The sequence below is a fragment of the Choloepus didactylus genome, chromosome 16 (genome assembly GCF_015220235.1).
Source record: "Choloepus didactylus isolate mChoDid1 chromosome 16, mChoDid1.pri, whole genome shotgun sequence".
Taxonomy (NCBI): Eukaryota; Metazoa; Chordata; class Mammalia; order Pilosa; family Megalonychidae; genus Choloepus; species Choloepus didactylus.
The window spans coordinates 1,308,045-1,330,597 of NC_051322.1; the positions used below are offsets into that span (position 1 = coordinate 1,308,045).

At 38.0% G+C, this 22,553-nt stretch overlaps 1 protein-coding gene across 9 annotated transcripts in view; it reads right to left on the reverse strand.

Annotated features, from left to right (window-relative positions):
* Positions 1-22,553, reverse strand: part of ATP9B (ATPase phospholipid transporting 9B (putative)) — a 415,099-nt gene that overhangs the window by 208,807 nt on the left and 183,739 nt on the right. For 8 of the 9 annotated variants that reach the window (XM_037805661.1, XM_037805663.1, XM_037805662.1 and 5 more), the window contains 2 exons: positions 20,331-20,425; positions 6,477-6,557 (listed from right to left, as the gene is read on the reverse strand). In XM_037805661.1, the coding sequence (XP_037661589.1) occupies positions 6,477-6,557; positions 20,331-20,425 (176 nt within the window). Of the gene's footprint in view, positions 1-6,476; positions 6,558-20,330; positions 20,426-22,553 lie in introns of those variants that run through there. The other variant, XM_037805665.1, reaches the window with a different exon arrangement.

The window sequence follows — 22,553 nt, forward strand, 5'->3', positions numbered from 1 at the left end:
AAGAACCATATAAACAAAATAATGAATGAAAAAGGTGACATAACTGCAGATCCTGAAGAAATTAAAAAAATTATAAGAGGATACTATGAACAACTGTATGGCAACAAACTGGATAATGTAGAGGAAATGGACAATTTCCTGGAAACATATGAACAACCTAGACTGACCAGAGAAGAAATAGAAGACCTCAACCAACCCATCACAAGCAAAGAGATCCAATCAGTCATCAAAAATCTTCCCACAAATAAATGCCCAGGGCCAGATGGCTTCACAGGGGAATTCTACCAAACTTTCCAGAAAGAACTGACACCAATCTTACTCAAACTCTTTCAAAACATTGAAGAAAATGGAACACTACCTAACTCATTTTATGAAGCTAACATCAATCGAATACCAAAACCAGGCAAAGATGCTACAAAAAAGGAAAACTACCAGCCAATCTCCCAAATGAATATAGATGCAAAAATCCTCAACAAAATACTTGCAAATCGAATCCAAAGACACATTAAAAAAATCATACACCATGACCAAGTGGGGTTCATTCCAGGCATGCAAGGATGGTCCAACATAAGAAAATCAATCAATGTATTACAACACATTAACAAGTCAAAAGGGAAAAATCAATTGATCATCTCAATAGATGCTGAAAAAGCATTTGACAAAATCCAACATCCGTTTTTGATAAAAACACTTCAAAAGGTAGGAATTGAAGGAAACTTCCTCAATATGATAAAGAGCATATATGAAAAACCCACAGCCAGCATAGTACTCAATGGTGAGAGACTGAAAGCCTTCCCTCTAAGATCAGGAACAAGACAAGGATGCCCGCTGTCACCACTGTTATTCAACATTGTGCTGGAAGTGCTAGCCAGGGCAATCCGGCAAGACAAAGAAATAAAAGGCATCCAAATTGGAAAAGAAGAAGTAAAACTGTCATTGTTTGCAGATGATATGATCTTATATCTAGAAAACCCTGAGAAATCGACAATACAGCTACTAGAGCTAATAAACAAATTTAGCAAAGTAGCGGGATACAAGATTAATGCACGTAAGTCAGTAATGTTTCTATATGCTAGAAATGAACAAACTGAAGAGACACTCAAGAAAAAGATACCATTTTCAATAGCAACTAAAAAAATCAAGTACCTAGGAATAAACTTAACCAAAGATGTAAAAGACCTATACAAAGAAAACTACATAACTCTACTAAAAGAAATACAAGGGGACCTTAAAAGATGGAAAAATATTCCATGTTCATGGATAGGAAGGCTAAATGTCATTAAGATGTCAATTCTACCCAAACTCATCTACAGATTCAATGCAATCCCAATCAAAATTCCAACAACCTACTTTGCAGACTTGGAAAAGCTCGTTATCAAATTTATTTGGAAAGGGAAGATGCCTCGAATTGCTAAAGACACTCTAAAAAAGAAAAACGAAGTGGGAGGACTTACACTCCCTGACTTTGAAGCTTATTATAAAGCCACAGTTGCCAAAACAGCACGGTACTGGCACAAAGACAGACATATAGATCAATGGAATCGAATTGAGAATTCAGAGATAGACCCTCAGATCTATGGCCGACTGATCTTTGATAAGGCCCCCAAAGTCACTGAACTGAGCCATAATGGTCTTTTCAACAAATGGGGCTGGGAGAGTTGGATATCCATATCCAAAAGAATGAAAGAGGACCCCTACCTCACCCCCTACAGAAAAATTAACTCAAAATGGACCAAAGATCTCAATATAAAAGAAAGTACCATAAAACTCCTAGAAGATAATGTAGGAAAACATCTTCAAGACCTTGTATTAGGCGGCCACTTCCTAGACTTTACACCCAAAGCACAAGCAACAAAAGAGAAAATAGATAAATGGGAACTCCTCAAGCTTAGAAGTTTCTGCACCTCAAAGGAATTTCTCAAAAAGGTAAAGAGGCAGCCAACTCAATGGGAAAAAATTTTTGGAAACCATGTATCTGACAAAAGACTGATATCTTGCATATATAAAGAAATCCTACAACTCAATGACAATAGTACAGACAGGCCAATTATAAAATGGGCAAAAGATATAAAAAGACAGTTCTCTGAAGAGGAAATACAAATGGCCAAGAAACACATGAAAAAATGTTCAGCTTCACTAGCTATTAGAGAGATGCAAATTAAGACCACAATGAGATACCATCTAACACCGGTTAGAATGGCTGCCATTAAACAAACAGGAAACTACAAATGCTAGAGGGGATGTGGAGAAATGGGAACTCTTATTCATTCTTGGTGGGACTGTATAATGGTTCAGCCACTCTGGAAGTCAGTCTGGCTGTTCCTTAGAAAACTAGATATAGAGTTACCATTCGATCCAGCGATTGCACTTCTCGGTATATACCCGGAAGATCGGAAAGCAGTGACACGAACAGATATCTGCACGCCAATGTTCATAGCAGCATTATTCACAATTGCCAAGAGATGGAAACAACCCAAATGTCCTTCAACAGATAAGTGGATAAATAAAATGTGGTGTATACACACTATGGAATACTATGCGGCAGTAAGAAGGAAAGATCTGGTGAAACATATGACAACATGGATGAACCTTGAAGACATAATGCTGAGCGAAATAAGCCAGGCACAAAAAGAGAAATATTATATGCTACCACTAATGTGAACTTTGAAAAATGTAAAACAAATGGTTTATAATGTAGAATGTAGGGGAACTAGCAATAGAGAGCAATTAAGGAAGGGGGAACACTAATCCAAGAAGAACAGATAAGCTATTTATCATTCTGGGGATGCCCAGGAATGACTATAGTCTGTTAATTTCTGATGGATATAGTAGGAGCAAGTTCACAGAAATGTTGCTATATTAGGTAACTTTCTTGGGGTAAAGTAGGAACATGTTGGAAGTTAAGCAGTTATCTTAGGTTAGTTGTCTTTTTCTTACTCCCTTGTTATGGTCTCTTTGAAATGTTCTTTTATTGTATTTTTTTTTAATTATTATTTTTTTATTTTTTTATTTTTCATACAGTTTATTAAAAAAAAAAAGTTAAAAAAAAAAAAGGAAAAAAATATGTAGAGCCCCCTTGAGGAGCCTGTGGAGAATGCAGGGGTATTGGCCTACCCCATCTCGATGGTTGCTAACATGACCACAGACATAGGGGACTGGTGGTTTGATGGGTTGAGCCCTCTAACACAGGATTTACCCTTGGGAAGACGGTTGCTGCAAAGGAGAGGCTAGGCCTCCCTATAACTGGGCCTAAGAGCCTCCTCCCGAATGCCTCTTTGTTGCTCAGATGTGGCCCTCTCTCTACCTAAGCCAACTTGAAAGGTGAAATCACTGCCCTCCCCACTACGTGGGATCAGACACCCAGGGGCGTGAATCTCCCTGGCAACGTGGAATATGACTCCTGGGGAGGAATGTAGACCCGGCATCGTGGGATGGAGAACATCTTCTTGACCAAAAGGGTGATGTGAAACGAAATGAAATAAGCTTCAGTGGCAGAGAGATTCCAAAAGGAGCTGAGAGGTCACTCTGGTGGGCACTCTTACACACAATTTAGACAACCCTTTTTAGGTTCTAAAGAATTGGGGTAGCTGTTGGTAGATACCTGAAACTACCAAACTACACCCCAGAACCCATGAATCTCAAAGACAATCGTATAAAAATATAGCCTATGAGGGGTGACAATGGGATTGGGAAAGCCATAAGGACTACACTCTTCTTTGTCTAGTTTATGGACGGATGAGTAGAAAAATAGGGGAAGGAAACAAACAGTCAGACAGACAAAGGTACCCAGTGTTCTTTTTTACTTTAATTGCTCTTTTTCACTTTAATTATTATTCTTGTTATTTTTGTGTGTGTGCTAATGAAGGTGTCAGGGATTGATTTAGGTGATGAATGTACAACTATGTAATGGTACTGTGAACAATCGAATGTATGATTTGTTTTGTATGACTGCGTGGTATGTGAATATATCTCAATAAAATGAAGATTTTAAAAAAAAAAGGCGGAAAATTACAAATGTTGGAGAGGATGTGGAGAAGAAGGAAAACTCATTCATTGCTGGTGGGAAGGTAAAATGATGCAGCTGCAGTGGAAGACAGTTGGCAGTTCCTCATTATGTTAAGCATGGTATTACCATATGATCCAGCAATCCCATATCTAGGTATATATCCAAAAGAATTGAAAGCAGGATGTGGGAATACTATATTTTAAATGTGATCTTTCTGTAAATGTACAACTTCTCTAATTTAAAAAAATTTTTTTGAATAATCAAAAGCAGGGTCTTGAACAGATATTGCACACCAATGTTTATTCACAGCAGCATTATTCACAATTGCCAAAAGATGGAAGCAACCCAAATGTCCATTAGCCCATGAATGCATAAACAAAATTTGGTAATATACCTACAACGGAACATTATTCAGCTGTAAAAAGGAATAAAGTCCTGATTCATGAGACAAGATGGATGAACCTTAAAGACACTATGTTGAATGAAATACAACCAGTGTATCATTTCACTGATATGCAATAATTGGAATGAGCAAACTCATGGAGTCAGAAGTTAGAATACAGGTTACCTGGAGCTGCGGTGGGGGTAGGGAATGGGAAGTTAATGCTTAAATTGTACAAAGCTTTTATTTGGGTTGACGGAAAAGTTTTGGTAATGGATTGGTGGTGTGGTAGCACAACATTGTGAACATAATTAATAGCACTGAATTACATATTTAATGTGATTAAAAGGGGAAATTTTAGGCTATATACATTACCAGAATAACACTTTTTAAAAAAACTAACATAGGATTGTACAATACAGTGAATCCTAATGTACATCATGGGATACAGTTAATAGTACATTTGATGCGTCTCTCACACACGTTAGAATTCTCTAAGATCCTCCTTTCTTCTGCACAATCCTATCTCCAGAGCTGACTGAGCTATTTTGGATGTTTTTCCCCATTTATACTAAACTGAAGTTTGCTTGTGTTTGTAGAATTTTCCATTTCCATATTTTATGCTATAGATAGGAGCCACAGATGGTTTTATTTCCTCTCAGTACCTGGCCTGTATGGTAATGTGAGGCTGTGAGGAGCTAAGTAAAATCAGGTTGCCACCATTAACCCAACGGAAGTAGGAAGTCTAAAGGACACTTCTGAAATGCCAGTGTTAACATTTCTCTTCTAAGCTAACAGTCCTTAGAGGGTTTCTTACATTTGAAAAAACCTTTGGCATCCAGCCTGCCGCCTTCCGCTCCCCCTGCCCGCGAGCCCCTCAGGCTCCCCGGTGACCCTCATCTGCAGGCCGCGGTGCTCCCAGCCGTGCTCCCCCTGCTCTCTGTGCCCTTGGTGTGCTTCCACACACTGTCTAGCAAACGCATTCCCAGCGTCTGGAAGGCACAGCAATACACATCTGTGGAACAGGAGGGCACAAATAACATTCCAAAATATTCACAGTGTTTGAGTGTTTAACTCTCTTAATTTACTGTACCAAGGGCGCCTTTTTGTATCACTTTTTCTCACATACACTAAACAGACTTCAGTAAGAACATGTTTTCTCAATAATTAATATTTTTTAAAAAACTGAAAAAGATCTTCATTTACTTCAGAACTCATTCCAGGACACTTCATCGGAACACACCTCCCCCTCTGTGCTGTCATAAACGTATCATACATGCTTCTATTGTAGCCCTTACGCAAACAAACAGTTATGATGCACCATTCATCTCAGACACAAGACTCTGACTGCCTTGCAGGTTTCCTCATTTGGCATTCCACGCTTTGTACACTACCTGGCATGAAATATAAGCTCAGTAAACACTTTTTCAAATAATAATGACTGCTTGCCAATCCTTGTGTGCCCAAAGGTGAAACAAAAACGACTGCACCAACAGAAATCTTTAAAAATAAATGAAGCAATTAAAAATAAAATACAGTAATAAATTCAAATCCCTGAAATATTATAAAGCACTTCCAGTATCAGTATAGATCATAAAAATTAAAAAGTTGTTGGGTCCTTCAAATCCCATTAAATAGTCAGGGACAGAGGGACTTCAAACTATAATACAAAAACTCTATAATAATGAAAAGTATTTAGACTGAAACACACATTTTCATATATACATATATACCTACATACATGATATACATATACATATATTTCCATCCACCCAGCTAATAAAAAACTAGAAATAATATGGATATCATATTAACTTCATTTCACTGACATCCTGCTTTAGGGGAGAAGGATCTTATCAACAGTAAATGCGCTCAAAATGAGAAAAACTGTACTGAATACATCCAAAACAGTAATTTAAGACAGGATCATTTAAGAACTTGAAATGTTCTCTATGTTTTTCCTTTCTAGTTCAAAACTTCTATTTGTGAATTTAGGCTTGATTGAATTACTCTTTCAAAATGAATTTTGGTCTTTTTAGGTTACATACATGATGAATATATTTGTATTGAATACAAGATTTAACTTACCCTGGTAAATGTACCTTCGAAACTATGAATATCCAGTTGTGGCTTCTGAGCATAAACATAAGCATTGATAGAAAAAAGGTCCTGAAATACAGAACATCTGAATTAATTACCATTTTTAAAATTAAGAAAAATTACTTGGAAATTTTTCAAATACCAATTAATAATTTCATTTATGATTTACCAAAAGTGATTGTTGATTTTTTTACATTTCATGTGTCAACACTATGAAAAGGATGAAAGAAAACTAATGAAACCATTTTTAAGCTCAACAGAGGAATGGCCATCTCTCTTACTTAATGACAGGTGTGGCTCAAAGACACTTGGGAAATGCTTATAAAATACAAGGGGTGGGGGTGGGGGTGGTGGTGAGGGTGGTGGTGGTGGTGCTGGTGGTTCCCCAAGAGTCCGAGTTTAAACATTTAAGGTGCAGCTGTGCCTGAGTATTTTAAGGTTCCAGGGGCTTTAAGTGATCATGATAATTCCACATACATTTTATGAAACAATTTAATAGTAAACTCCTAGCTCTGGCTACACACCGCTTTGTTGCCGCACTCACCATCTCATAACCAAGTGAGTGATCTTAGTGCCATGGAGACAGTGTGCTGAGCCACCTCCCCAGGACACACGCACACAAGGCGACAGAGGAAGGTTTTGGCTAACACAGAACTAGAATTTTGTAGCAGGAAAGGCATAAGCTTTAGGTTTCTCCATTCTTTGGTTATTTTAAAAAGATTAACCAAAAAGTATCCATACACAAGAGCTAAGCACCTTATTTTATGATAATTGCAAAAGGACGTTTGTTGTTTTTCAAACTGTATATACTCTCCTTTAAAATAAAGGTTATTTTAAGTGGAAGATACATTTACAATAAATTTTATTTTTTTTATGAAGCATGGTTATTTTTTATCAGGAGACCACAAAGAACTAAAAAGCTCATTGTCTGTTTGGATTTTGGTAAAACCATAACCCACACAGGCATACCCCAGGAAAAAGTGACTCTGCACGTCTTTTGTGTGGTAATCCCACACTTAGGAAAATGACAACCTTGTATTTCCTATAATAAGACAAAATTCCAAAAGCACAGAGGTATGAAGCAAATGATACGTAAATGATATTGTAGATGTAAAGTAACCAATCAAGTTTGGTACAATCCAAATATGCTGTAGAATTTTTCAACTTGATTCGCATGGAACCAAAGTAACATTGGGTAAATTAATATTCATGAATAGTCATTATTTACACTTGAACTTTTCTAGGGTAAAGTTTTTTAATTCTTTATATATAGTTGTTCTTTTTAATATTCCCAATTGGCTATCAGAAACCTGGACAAAGAAAATATGGTAGTAAAAAGAAAATCTATATTTCCTGAAGTCATTCAAAAAATGGAAATTCAATTAAAATGAAATAGACTATGATGCTAGTCCAGATGAGGAAAGAGTTAAGGAATTTCACTTCAATTTGTCTCAATTCTCTCATTTGGTGCAAATGTTAGGCAACCATGAAGGGCCTTGACACGGTTAGGGGTAAGTAACCTGGTCTCCATGACGCCTGTACTTCCAGTCTCACTGGAGGAAGACAGGGCTGACTACTCCATGGCATCAGTGCGATCGCAATAACAAACGGCATCATCTAGACCTAACGATAATTACAGAAGGCTTGGTTTGGGAATCAAGCAGACTTCTAAATTTGAGGAAAATTCTGTATGATTAATATAGGTTTGGTACAACAATACAGTGACTACTAACCAGATTAATTTAAAAAAAAGAATGTTAATAACAGAAACCAAAGAGGAGAAGTCATACTCAACTCATTTTAGAGCAAGGTAAAAAGAAGTTTAAATGAGATAGACACACATTGGACAAATCAAATCTCTCAGCCTTCTGAGCATGGGTGATTTTCTTGATCTGTCATGAAAGACAGAAGTCATGAAAGACAGGCTGCCATCCTTGCCTTATTCCCAAGGTCCCTATGAAACACTGTGACATGTACTGTCCATCTAGGTTTTGTTCTCTAACTCTCTACCAAGAGGAGAGGAGCTGAGGTGCTGACACTGGCAGCCGCACCTCTTCCCTCACCCTTCTTCGGGCACACACAGCCCAGAGCACAGCTAAGGGATAAAGGCCACCGCCTCCCGAAGGGCTACTCCCAGGATAAACGATCAAGACAAGAGGGGTGGGGGGGTATATAAATCCATTAGGAAATTCTTGAAGATTCAGGATTTCATCCTGATCAGTTGGTGAGTATGATGTCTTTCTGATTACGTGGTATAAAAATGTTTTCATTGAAATTGCTTTTATCCCTTTTGCAAAGGACTCCTTCCAGATGAAAGGTCTGGGTGAGAATAGAAGATGAAAGAAAATGTGTAAAGTTAGGATTGTTGAATGTGACATGCTAATTTTGTAACAAAGGAGAAAAAAATTAAACCCTGGTAGATGTGGGGGAGGGGAGGGCTTTGAACTGTTCTGCAAGTTTCCCCCGGGCTACAGGAAAACTCCTGGGCTGCCTTTCCAAGCATTCTGAATCAACTCCCTGCTAAGCCTACATCATGCATGCCTTGCTTCCCGGTCACTGGGCTTTGTTCTAACCAGCTGAGTCCAGGACCTGCAAAAGACTTATCTGCAACCCACACTCTGCTGCGTGGGGTCCCACTAATAATAATTTTGCTACAGAGAGGGGTGAGACTGATATCCTTAGGAAGGTCTGCTCCCAAGGTGGGTGCTCAGCTAGCAGCTGAGAGTGTGGATTTTGGGGTCCTCCCTTTCCCTAACTGATAAGGGGCCTCCCTGGCCTAAACTGTGTAAGCAACGTGGTTTGTGCTGAATACCTACCGTCCTTCTGGGACTCTGGGATTTTGGTATGTGCAAAGTAGAGGGTGCCCACATGACAAGCCCCAATAAAAACCCTGGGACCTCCCTGGTGGACAGCATGTCACACGTGCTATCACCACTCACTGCTGGGAAGTGAGGCTTCAATTGTTTGACCCCACAGGGAAAGGACCCTTGGAAGCTTGCGCCTCCTTTCCCCTCTGACCTTGCTCGGAATCCTTTCACTGTAATAAATCAAAGCTGAGAGTATGTCGACACACTGAGTCCTGGGAGGCCCAGCACATTCTCAAACCTGGGGGTGGTCTTGGAGACCCTAGTCCCAGAGTTTGCCATTTTTATCAGTTTTGTTTTGTTGGGTTTTGTGTGTGCATCTGTATTTTTGTTTTGTTTTGCTTTTTGGTGCTTTATTCTTGCCTTAGAGGAAGTCTCAGTCGGCTGTGGCAGGTAACACTTAGGCCACAGATTACAGACTTTAAGAACTGGAAGTCAGAGAATGGGGCACCCAGCGCAGCTGAAAAGTGAGGGGGATTCTCAGAAAGGAGAGCCACAGAGGGCGCACTCTCCATCCTGTGCATAAATTCTGCCTAAGTCTGTTTGTTATTGAAAGGGACATCTTAATTTTGTAACAAAGGAGAACTACTTCTGAACTACTTCTCACACACAGGGCAGATTTCAGGCAGCCCAACTAGACTAAAAGAACCAAATACAGACTTCAGCTGCTGCCCACTGCAGGAGAGAGAGAGTTTGGAGTTTGATTTCAGTCCAGTTAACTGTCAGGTGAAACAAAACAAAACCCCAGTACTCTTCAAAGGAACATAACAGAATCCAGAGTCTCTACAATGTATCATTAATAATGTTTAACATACAATTCACCATCTCTAGACATACGAAAAACAAGGACATGAGATCCATCCTCAAAAACAAACAAAAAGCAAGCAATGGAGACTAACCCTGAGATGACCACTTACCAGAATTAACAGATAATCAAGGAGCTATTATAATATCTCAAAGACAAAGGAAAATATTCTCGTAAAGAATAAATATATAGGAAACTGCATCAGAGAAAGAGAAAATATATTTAAGGAAAAAGAACCAAAGAAATTCTAGAAATAAAAAAATATATAACATCTGAAATAAATTCAATAGATGGGCTTAACAGCAGACTGGAGATGCCAGTATAGAGTTGGTGAATTGAGACAGGCAGGTCAAGAGATTTGGAGCTGAAGAATAAAGGGAAAAAAATTTAAACATGAATACAATTACAATGCCATTAAGATAATATCAAAAGTCTGACTTGTTTGCACATTGATTCCCAGAAGTGGGGAAAAAGAATGGGGAGGAAAGTTATTTGAAGAAATCATGGCAGAAAATATGCCAAATTTGTTAACAGTCATAAACGTACCAATTCAGGAAGCCCTGAAAAGCCCAAGACATATAACTAAAATAAAGAAACAAAATAAAACACACCTAGGTATATCAAAGTCAAACTGCTAAAAGCCAAAGATAAAGAAAAAAAGAAAAACATTGAAAGTACCCAGAGGAGAAAAAAAAAATAACCCAAGGGCGAACAACTATAAAACACTACTGACTTCTCATTGCAAATAATGGAGGCAGAAGACAATGGAACAAAATATCTGAAGTGCTGAAGCAGAAAAAAAAAAAAAAAAAATTCTGTCAACCAAGAATACAATAGCTGCGCTGGTTTGAATGTATTATGTCCCCCAAAATGCCATTTTTTAAATGTAATCTTGTGTGATCAGATGTATCAGTGTTGATTAGATTGTAATTCTTTGAGTGTTTCCGTGGAGATGCACCCCACCCAACTGTGGGTGATGAGTCTGATTGGATAATTTCCATGGAAGTGTAACCCCACCCATTCAGGGTGGGTCTAAATTGAATCACTGGAGCCATATAAATGAGCTGACAAACACAAGGAACTCAGTGCAGCTGAGAGTGACATTTTGAAGAGGAGCTACAGCCAAGAGGGACACTTTGAAGAATGCACAGATGAGAGAGTAGCTGCAGATGAGAGACAGTTTGAAGACGGCCATCAAAAGCAGACTTTTGCTCTGGAGAAGCTATGAGAGGACAAACATCCCAAGAGCAACTAAGAGTGACATTTTTGAGGAGCTGAAGCCCAGAGAGGAACATCCTGGGAGAAAGCCATTTTGAAACCAGAATTTGGAGCAGACGCCAACCACATGCCTTCCCAGCTAACAGAGGTTTTCCGGACGCCATTGGCCATCCACTAGTGAAGGTACCCAATTGTTGATGTTACCTTGGACACTTTATGGCCTTAAGACTGTAACTGTGTAACCAAATAAACCCCCTTTTATAAAAGCCAATCCATTTCTGGTGTTTTGCACTCCGGCAGTATTAGCAAACTAGAATAGCAATCCTAATTCAAAAATCATATGCATTTCTAAGAGCTCTCATTTTTAGCTTGGTCCTTTTTAAATAGCTTCCATCTATTAGACTGCAATATCCTCTCAGATTCTTAAAATATATGCTTTTATTTTATTTTCTTCTATTCCTGGAATCATCTAATTCCTTTGGGCCAGGTTTTCAATTACACTTGTCTTCCTCTTCATGGTGGTTCTACTCCTGCATTCTCAAGAACTTGCTGTTGTGTGCACAGGAATATTTCTTGCTAGGTCTCTTCTCCACATGGGACATCGAGCTGGTAGGCCATATGCCTTCCTCTATCACATAAAGAAAATATTCTTTAAGTGAGAACATGCAACTTTCTAAAAATGACATGGCTTCTTTTATTTCTAGAAGACATATTTCTACTTCACTTTTTAATATTTATTTCCTACTTTAATCTAGGTGAGTGATGAACATACAAATTTGTAAATTTCTCAGAATTCCTTGAAGAATAAGTGTGCAGTAATTGTTGCTAATAAAAATGTTAATCAAAACAAACCTATTGGGAACATTCTGTTCTCGGGGCAGTAAAATCCTCCAAGAGATCTGACCGAAAGGTTTTAGTGTACACCATTGAGTGAGCATTGTAAGAGAAAATCTGCTTCCCTCATGGCAAAGAAATTCAACAGAAACGGAAAATGAAGAAATGGTATGGCAGACACTGCTTTCCACCACACTTTCCATCTGCTTTTACAACAGGACCTCCATGTTATGGATGGGTGTGTGGCTTCCCCCATAAAGATGCTTTCTCAGCATCCTTCACAGCTCACTATGACCAGGTGCCTGCATTCAGGCTAACAGCTTGTGATGACAAGTGCTGCACACCAGGTCTGGGCTGTATCCTTAATAGGGAAGGAAATACCCTTACCACAGCCCTCGCCACTTCTGCCAGCCAGAATGCAGACACAAGCCAAACTGGAGCAGCAGTCTAGGACCCACACATGAAGGTCACACACTGACGCCTATCAGCCTTGCACCATCTACCACCTCTGGCTGTTAAGTGAGGAAGAAGACACTTCTCTTTTGATGTGGAGTGTATCAAACAAGTTCTGGTATAGGAAACAGAAACCATTTTAGATCTCGTAAGCAGAAAAAGGATTAAATATACAGAATGTGATGCTTTCAAAATCACAGGAGGGGATGCAGTCCATGACAGAACCTCCAAAGTTTCTTTTGGAATGTTACAAAAAACGGTACAGGATGAGGACACCACTGCCTACATGGCAACTATCGTGCTGAGCCTGAAGCCTCTGAATGACAGAAAGACCAAGAAAACAGCTCAAGGACAGAAAGGCAATACCTCCTCATTTCTGCCTTACAAATTCTTTGTGAGTACATTTGCTTTGTGAAAGCTAATCCACACGCCACCAAGGGAGTCTGGAAGTGTAGAGACGTGTCAGTGTTCAAGGTCTGGAGCAGAAACACTACGCGGGAAGACTGGCTGGCTACAGGAAGGTTGACCAAACCACTTCACCACAGTGGGTCTCTGTTACTGCAGCTCAGACTAAATTTTAACGACCAAAAATTTGTTTTCAAGTTAATTAAGTCAGGCTTGTTTACACAAGAAGAAACACACTGTATAATAAATTTAGACTTACAGAATTATTAACAAACAACCCGATGATTCTAGAGACAAGGCAAGTTTGAGAATCACTCATCATTTAAATACTACACTGCAGCAGTAATTTTCAAAAAAATGAAGTCTTTATATCACAGACTACCTTTTGATATATGGAGATAAAGAACAAGCTAGCAACAATCCTCATTTCTACATGCACATGAACACTTAGAGGAATGCATTTCATCTAGTATATTAGACATCAAATGACTGAATAATGGCACAATAATGAGAATGTCATTTGGAGCTTTTCACGATAATTTAAAAATCATTTTGAAGTTTTCAATAATGTAGGAAAGCCTCTGCTATTAGGTCAAGGGCAACATTTGTTCGCATTACTTAAAGGTCATTAAAATACATCCTTAATCATAACATGTGGTTCATTACAAATAAAATTGCCTTTCGTTCAATAAAACTAATTAAATGTAAACGGTATTGTTTACTGCGATATGGATCTTTTGAAATAAATCAGCAAGTCATGATTTATTGAAAATTACTGTGACCTCATTGTTGTTAATAAATTTGCTTGATCACAAAAGCCAGAAACATATTTCCTGAATGTCTGTGGTGCCGGAAAACCTTGCCTTGCACACGACTATGAAACAGCAAGAAATCCAATCAGGCATTACAGGATTTGCAGCACAGCTATTATTAAATGACTTGTTGAAATTTTAATTCTCTGATCCTATTAAGTGGTTTGTGAATACAACAAAATCTGTAGAGACTGTCCTTGGCAATCTGTAGAGACTATCCAGGCAACCACTGATCAGTTCTTCAAGAAAAGCTATAGGTTCACAGATTTATTTATTTTGCATATCACAGTGGATGATGAAAATAACAGGTAAACACATCAAATATTCCCCAAATCCATTATATTCAAGAAACAAAAAAGGCAAAATGGGTGACAATTATGGGCATATGAGTTATTAAATTAAAAACCAAATTGCCACACCTGCATTCACAATGAAGAGCTTACTCCTCAATGAAAAAAAAAGTCTCTACATAATATGACAAATTACATGGAGCTAGCTACAAATTTAAATTAAGCAATGAATCAGAAATTTAGTTTAGCTTTCTTTTTTCTAAGATATACAGATTTTTGGTTTTATGGTCATAACAAAAACTGTAATGTTTTCATTTACCATATGGTTATTTTACCTAATTGTTTAATCATACTCTTTATCAACTGTATCAACCATGAATATTATAACTTTGTAAAGTGAATACTTTGGTAATCATTTATACCTTTGTCATTAATAAAAATCAAGAAAACATCCTTATTAAATATAATAAAATGCCACTTTAATGATCAATGCAATGAGAATAACACACACAGTTATAAATAATAAACACAGTGGACTTTTAATTACTTTATTAAGATAATTTACATGCACAAACTGCACCCATTAAAAGTATACACTCTATGAGCTTTGCTAAGCGTGCACACAATGGAACACACAGTGAGCATTTCCGCCACCCCCACATCCCTATGCACCTCTGCAGCCCTGTCCCCAACTCCCAGCCCAGGCAGCCACTGATCTGCCTTCTGCCTCTAGAGGTTAAGGTTGTTTTGCATTTTCTAGAGGTTTATATTATCATCCTCATACACTACATCCTCTTTTTTACCTAGTTTCTTTCTGACAAAGTCTTTCCAATATAGAGTTTTATTCCGCATTTTCTTTTCCACTAGTCTTAGCAAAGTAAAATATATTAAAATATTATTACTTTAGCACAACAGTTTCCAAACTGTTTACTACCAGGACACTTCAGAATTTTTTGAAGGATTTTCTGAGGCCCAACAAGGGAGAAAGGTAAGACACAGAGGGAGGGACTACCACTCAAGTTGTTCAAGCAAATTAAAATCTTTTTCAGTCATTTAACGATTCATAATCTTTACCTACCCCTTCAATCCTAGAGAAATTACTTGAGGATGTACACTATAAAAAAGAGGAAAAGAATACAAAGAATACAAATATGCAAACCAAGAAACAGAAGCACTAACCCGGCAATCAGTTCAAATTACATTAGACAGTCAACAGGCTACACAAATGTCTTCATGATCTTATAGAAGCTAAGTTTTTAGGAAAAAGGAGAAAACCCCAGGAGACAGAGGAAAGAAAGAGCTAGAAAAGGAAGATAATGGTAAACAGAAAACTCCATCTCAAGAAAGATACAGTTGAAGAAAGAACCTACAGGACCTTGATGCTAAAACAATCTCCTAGCCATAGTGACTAAACGATGTAAGTGAACCTTCTTCTCTATGGGGCTGTGTGCATTAGGTGGAACTGCTGTGAATGAGAAATTCAAATAATTTGAATCCTGTGAATGCTAATGGTTGGCTTTTCATTTTTAGATTCTACCTCTTGATAAACACTTAAATTGGTTATCTCTGGGAAATGATACAAACTATAAATGAATATTGGTGGGACTACAGCCTTCTAGGCACAACGCAAAATCCATAAGGATAAAGGGAAAAACAAATGTTAGATGAAATAAAATTTAAGACATGTATATGGCAAAGATAGTATAGACTCAGAAATCAAGCAACAGCCTGGGAGAATCAATCTGCAAACACAGTAGGCCAGGCACGGAGAAACGCCTCACTGATGCTCAGGGGCTGGAACTGTACGTCTACGTAAGGGCACTTTTGCCCCAAGATGGGCCGTACTCGGGGTCTTCGACACCTGAGATTGTGGACCCAGAATCGATGCTGGAAGGGTTAAGACTCCAGGAACGTGAGGATCGGGTAAATGCATCCTGCATGTGAGAAGAACATGAATTTGGGGTGCTGTGGGTTAGGCTGCCACCCCATCCTGCCCCACCCCACCCCAGCACTTGCAGTGTGACTGCATTTGGAAATAGGGACCCTGTGGATGGAATGAGTTCAGCTAAAAGAAAAAGGCAACATAGGTGATAGAAAGGATACATCTAGCTTTTCCCATTAATAAAAATCCTTAAAAGCTTTTATTTGGAGGCTTTAGAGGGGGCAGGGGAAGAGTCTCCCCACAGGTCTCAGAGGGAGCACAGCCTTGGCCTCTGGCCTCTAGAGCCAGGAGCCAACAGATTTCTGCTGTTTTAAGACCGCAGGTTTGAGGTTCTTTGTCATGGCAACCCTGGGGCACCAGTACAGATTTAGAATGTAAACAGAATTAAATAATTAATAAATTACAAAAGGTACCAGGAAAGTCCCCAACAACTTGGCAAATAAATACTACTTTCCAAATACATGAGCAGTGAAAGAAGATAACACAAACAAATTAGAAAATATTTTTAACTAAATGATAATGAAATATATTACATCAAGAATTTTGAGTAACAGCTTGTAAAGTAGTACCTAGAAGGAATCTATAGCTCTAAATGCTTACAACAGAAAAGAAGGTCTAAATCAAAGGTCTAACTTCCACCTTAAGAGCTAACAAAGAAAAGAAAATTAAACACAAACCAAGAATGAAAAGAAAGATAAGAGCAGAAATAAATAACAGAAAATGAACTGACGATAATCAATGAAACAAAAAGCTAGTTCTCTGAAATGATCAACAAAATAGATGAACCTCTAGCAAGACTGCTCAAGAAAAAAGAAAACACAAAAATTACCAATATTGGGAATGAAAAAGGATCCTACAACCACTGAAAAATAGTAATGGAATATTATGAATGCAATACCATTAAACTAGACAACTTACATGAAATGGGCAAATTCCTTGAAAAATATAAATCTTCAATAAACAGATAATCTGATTAGCTCTGTATCTATTTTTTAAAATTCGATTCATAATTAAATAGTTCCCCACAAAGTGAACTCCTGGCCGAGATGGCTTCAAGGGTGAATTTGTTCAACATTTAAAACAGAAATAACATCTATCTTACTCAAACTATTTCAGAAAATGTAGGAGGCAAGAATACCTCCCAAATCATTTTCTGAGGCTGGCGTGCCCTTAGATATCCTAGATACCAAACAAAAGACATTATGACAAAATCAAAACAGACCAGTATTTCTCAGGAACATTAGCACAAAAAGTCCTTAACAAAATATTAGCAAATTATATACTATGAAAAGAATACTCAGCAAGACTAAATGGTAGATTTAGCCCAGGAACACAAGGTTGGTATAACCGTCTAAAATTAGTCCACATAATTCAACATATTAACAGAAAAAAAGAAGCAAAACCATACAATCATAGCAATAGATGCAAAAAAGTGGTTGAATAATCCAAAACTCAAGCATGACCAAAAAAAAAAAAAAAACCTCTCAGCAAACTAGGAATAAAAAGCACGCCCTCAAGCTGATAAAAGGTATTTATGAAAAACTCACAGCCATCATCACACATTGAATGACAATGTTTTTCCCTTAAGATTAGAAACAAGGCAAGGATGACAGTTCTCAACACTTACATTCAACACTGTATCAGAGGTCTTAGCCACTGCAATATGACAAGCTAAACAAATAGAAGGCACATAGATTGGAATAAAAGAGTTAAATTGTCTTCTTTGTATATGACATGATCATGTACAGAGAACATTCTAAGAAATCTACACAAAAAAAGCTGCTAAAAAGACATGAACAGACATTTCACTAGAGGTATACAGATGGCAAACAAGCATGTGGAACAATGTTTGGCATCATTAGCCATTAGGGAAATACACATTAAAATCCCAACGAGCTATCACTACATACCTACAACATGACTAAAATAAAAGATGAGAACACAAAACGCTGATGAGGATATGGAGAGACTGGGTCACTCAGACTTCACTGGTGGGAATGAATGAATGTCCAGTGGTGCAGACACTCTTGAAAACAGTGTGATATTTTCTTGTTAAACTATCCATGCAACAACCACACACCCAGGGAACTGCTGCACGCAAACCAAACCCCCGGCCAGGTTAGGCAAGTGCTGCATCATGGCATGTGACCTAATGATATAAAAGCTGCCCACTGTTTCTGTTAATTATAAAGGAGGTAAAGATCAGCTGCTCAACTGGAAAGAGTCAATGCCAAGTTTAACTTCTCTAATCCCCTCAACATTTGGTCCAGCAGACTTGTTTTCCTTCATTCACCCAACATAACAACAAAAGATCTTTTAACTTACATAAATTATACGTGTAATGTCCTATGGAATTTAAATAAGCAATCACAGAGCATCTGGAATTAAGAGACAATAAAAACAAATAAATCTGACTGGAGTGCTACCTTGCTCTGAGTGAGAAACACTGATCAAGTACAACAGTTTGGATATGATTTTCAAAAAAGCCTTCTAACCTAGGGACTGACAGAGACTGCATGGTGCTCTGGGTGAAAATAAGGGAAAGTAAAATATTTCTCCTTGTCTAAGAAGGAGAAATTAAAAGCAGGATTGTACATGTTTGTATATGTCTGGTCTTATCAACTTGAAAGACAGGACTATAAACACACACATAAGCAAATACACAATTTTTAATTGGCAAACATCAATAAAAAATGTGTAAAGGACCTGGAAAAACTTTTAACCAAATAAGAAATACTAGTTTCTAATAAGCATGTGGGAAAAAAAATTTTAAATCCTACTAACAATCAAGGAAGTATAAATTAAAACATATTTTTTATCAGATGGAAGTTTATTCCTCAAATTTTATTTATTTTGAAAAGACAATATCTCATGTGATAGGCTGAATTATTTACCCCAACAAACAGAAGTTCTTAATCTTAATCCGTGTCCCTATGGGTGAGAACTCCTCATTACCTCCTGTGGTGTACACGGGCCTGCCTGTTTATTTCCCTACACCCTGCCCCCATGAGACTGTACACTCCATAAGAGCAAACACTATAAGTCTCATGGCTCCAGGACCTAGAATCATAGAAGGCCCACAGCAGATGGTCAATAAATATTTGATGATTAAATGAATGAATAAATGGGCAAATGAAAAAATAAGCAAACTCTCATTAGTGTCCACCAGATTCTGGAAAAGATAAATAAACTACATAAAGCAATGGGTTTCAACCCAGAGACCAACTACAAAATATTTCCAAGTCATCTTTATCCTGTCACACATTTCAAAGATATTCAGTTTCCAAAAATTCCACTATACACAAGAATCAGGAAGGCTCTGGATGCAATACTTGCGGCTGCTCCTCCACAACCCAACCAGGCTGAGGGGAATGACTGGGTCTACATCACCCAGTTGTCCTTCCATTGATCAATGGCAGTGTGGATCAAAGAGTGTCCTTAAACAATCTCAGTCCTGTTTGACTCTCTACCGAATGTCAGCAGCTCACGTAAGCAGCAGCTTCTCTCATTCAGGTGAACACCACATATAAATGAAAAGAAAATAAAACCCCAACACCCAAAGCTATAGCTTTGTAAAAGGAAGATGTGTACCGCATCAGGAGATGCACAACATTTGTGAAAGATCTGTTTTGCAGATCTATGAGGAAACAGAAATCCATCAAGGTTGCTGTTCTCTAATCTCGCCCCCTGGCTATTCCTTAGGTGCACAGAAAAACTCAGCAAGGGTGAAGGAAGAAGTTAGAAAATGTATCCCTGCTTCTTCCCTTGGTTTCACTTCCTACAAATCAAAGAGGGTTCTCTACCTTTCACAGAAAAAAGCTGAAGTAGACAAGCTAATCTTGAAGACTAGACTAAGTTACAGTGTCTGAATCCTCTCGTCTTCAAAACCACCATGGAGTAAGTCAGTTAGCAATAATGGACTCACCTAAACCCACCAAAATTTCTCAACTTTGAAAATTAGTTCAATGAGACAGTTAGAAAAATAAAGAAAAACATAAGTGTCAAGCCAACAGAAACATTCAAAACTACATCTAAAACAGGTTATGTGCCATAGTTCTTTTGACATAATTTTCAATGACCCTTCATTAGTAATAAAGAAATTATAAAATAAATTCTCAATGCATTAAATTGGTTAGCTGGTATAAACAGAAATGTCCTAATTATATAGAAATTACTACTAAGAATTAGAAAATCGTAGTGTCATCGGGCTGTTGCTTACCCCCAAGGCCGGCAGCCTTTGTGTGTAGCTCACTGCAACCTTCAGCTTCCAGTCTGTCTCGCCATCCAGTTGATCAGTTCGAATAAAACATGAACCTTGGAATTAAAGAAGAAAAGATCATCACCCTTCAGTTGTGGAATAAAAGGCGATTTCTGAGCCTCAGGGACTTTGGAACCACAAGCCCATGGCAACACAGGTAACTGAAATGATATATCAAGCTTTTCTCATTAATAAAAAACCTTAAAAGCCTTTATTTTAGATGAGTATTATTTGATTCTCAAAACGAGTTTGCTGAAAAGACGTGTGGGTAATTAACTATTTTTCTTTTGAAATCACTTATTACCTCCCATTTGGTTTTGTTGGCTAACGTTTAATAATTCTATAAAGGCTACATTGATCATTTCTAACATTAATCTATGTTTTCATAATGACAAATTATTACATATATACACAAAATATAGAAGGGTGGGTGATATTATTTTGCTAATAAAATATCAGATTTATCACCATAAAACAGATGTTTAATAGTAAAAGCACAGCTAAAATGCTAAAGCATTGGTAAGTTTTATTACCATACCGAAACCACTATTAATTTTTAAACATGGATAAACACTTAATTATAACAATCCTTTACATGTCAACCAAGCTATCACCCCACTCGTGGAACCTATGTTAAAGGTAGACCAGAAAACCACAAAATCTCACATACACACACTACACACACACACACACACACACACACAAGATCATTCACCACAAAAGTGTTTCTGTTATTTATGATAACAGAAAGGCTGGGAACAGTCAGGAGAGTAGCTGAATAAAACTGAGCAGATGCAGCAGTAAAAAGATGTGAAAGCCCTCTGAGTGAAGTGACTGAAAGATCTCTAGGATCTTCCCTGTGCAGTGCAGAGAAGAATAATACCTCAGATCTAAGAGCTAGGGATGGGGGGACAGAGACAGGGAGTGCCTGTGTGTGAGACACCTACAGTGGGAGGGAGGGAACAGGGGCAGAAGATGGACCTTGCTGAAGAGGTCTTTTATGCATTTGACTTTGAAACCATGTAACATGTTTGCATAATTAAAAAAACCAACTACATCATACTTGTAAACAAGTAATCCCTAAAAACAAAAAGGAAGCATATAAAACATATTGACAAATCAGTAATTGAACCACACAGAGAATTAACTCAAATGACTTTTGAGGATTTTTAAATTTTTAATTGTAACATAAAGCCATTTCAGAAAGCCAACAAGCATATCCTGTTGGCAGAGATAGCCTTGAAAACAACAGCAAGGCCCCCAGAAGACAGCACATGTGCCACAGCCCCTCCCTTCCTTCCAAAGAGAATGCAATCACACAGCTTAGAGTTGACCACACCCAAATATAAACCCTTGGACAGCCTAGTTTAGTCTTCCCCATTCTTAAAAACCTGCTATGGAAGGGCCAGAAAAGAGTGGGGGGTGAAGAAGGGGCCTGCCTTTGAGGGACAGCGAAGCAAGATGGCAGCACCACAGGCTTGGACCATTTATGAAAACCAAATATACAGGCTTAAAATAGAATGTGGACATAAATACCCAGAAGCACCCCCCTTTGCAAGATTTGTAACAAAACTTAATATAAATTGAGTTAATAGCTCTAATGGAGTGGTGGACCAAAGAGCTGTATCAGTGCTAACAAAATGGCAGAATTCATATAGCATCAAAGTTGTCCTGCAAGAATTTCAGCACCTCACAATATCTAAAGAAAATATGAAACTCCCTCAGCCATCTGAAGGACAATGTTACAGCAATTAATCAAAAAGTAAAACCACAGGCCGTCCTCCCACCCCCATTCAATTTAAGCAGTCTTCATTTTCCACAGCAGTAAAATTTTCTAGATACATCTTGTAGACTTCAAAGTACTGGAAAGAAAGCTCCCATTCAAAGGCATTTTAGCTTAAGATACTGTAAATAATACTAGTTTTTTATCCATTTGAAATATGCAAGTTGTGCTATAACAACAACAAAAAAATAAAAACTTGCTATGTTTTATAACTCACTTTTAATCCACAGGATCCCACTCCACCCCTCTCTTATCCTCAGAATTATGTGCTGGAAATCCCAGGTCTGGAGTTTGCTGGCTGTAAACTCAAGGTCACTTCAACACATTCCTGTAAAACTGGCAACTGGACCAAGGCGTGCTCCCACTGGTGTGTGATCCCTTCAGCAATAACACACAGAGTC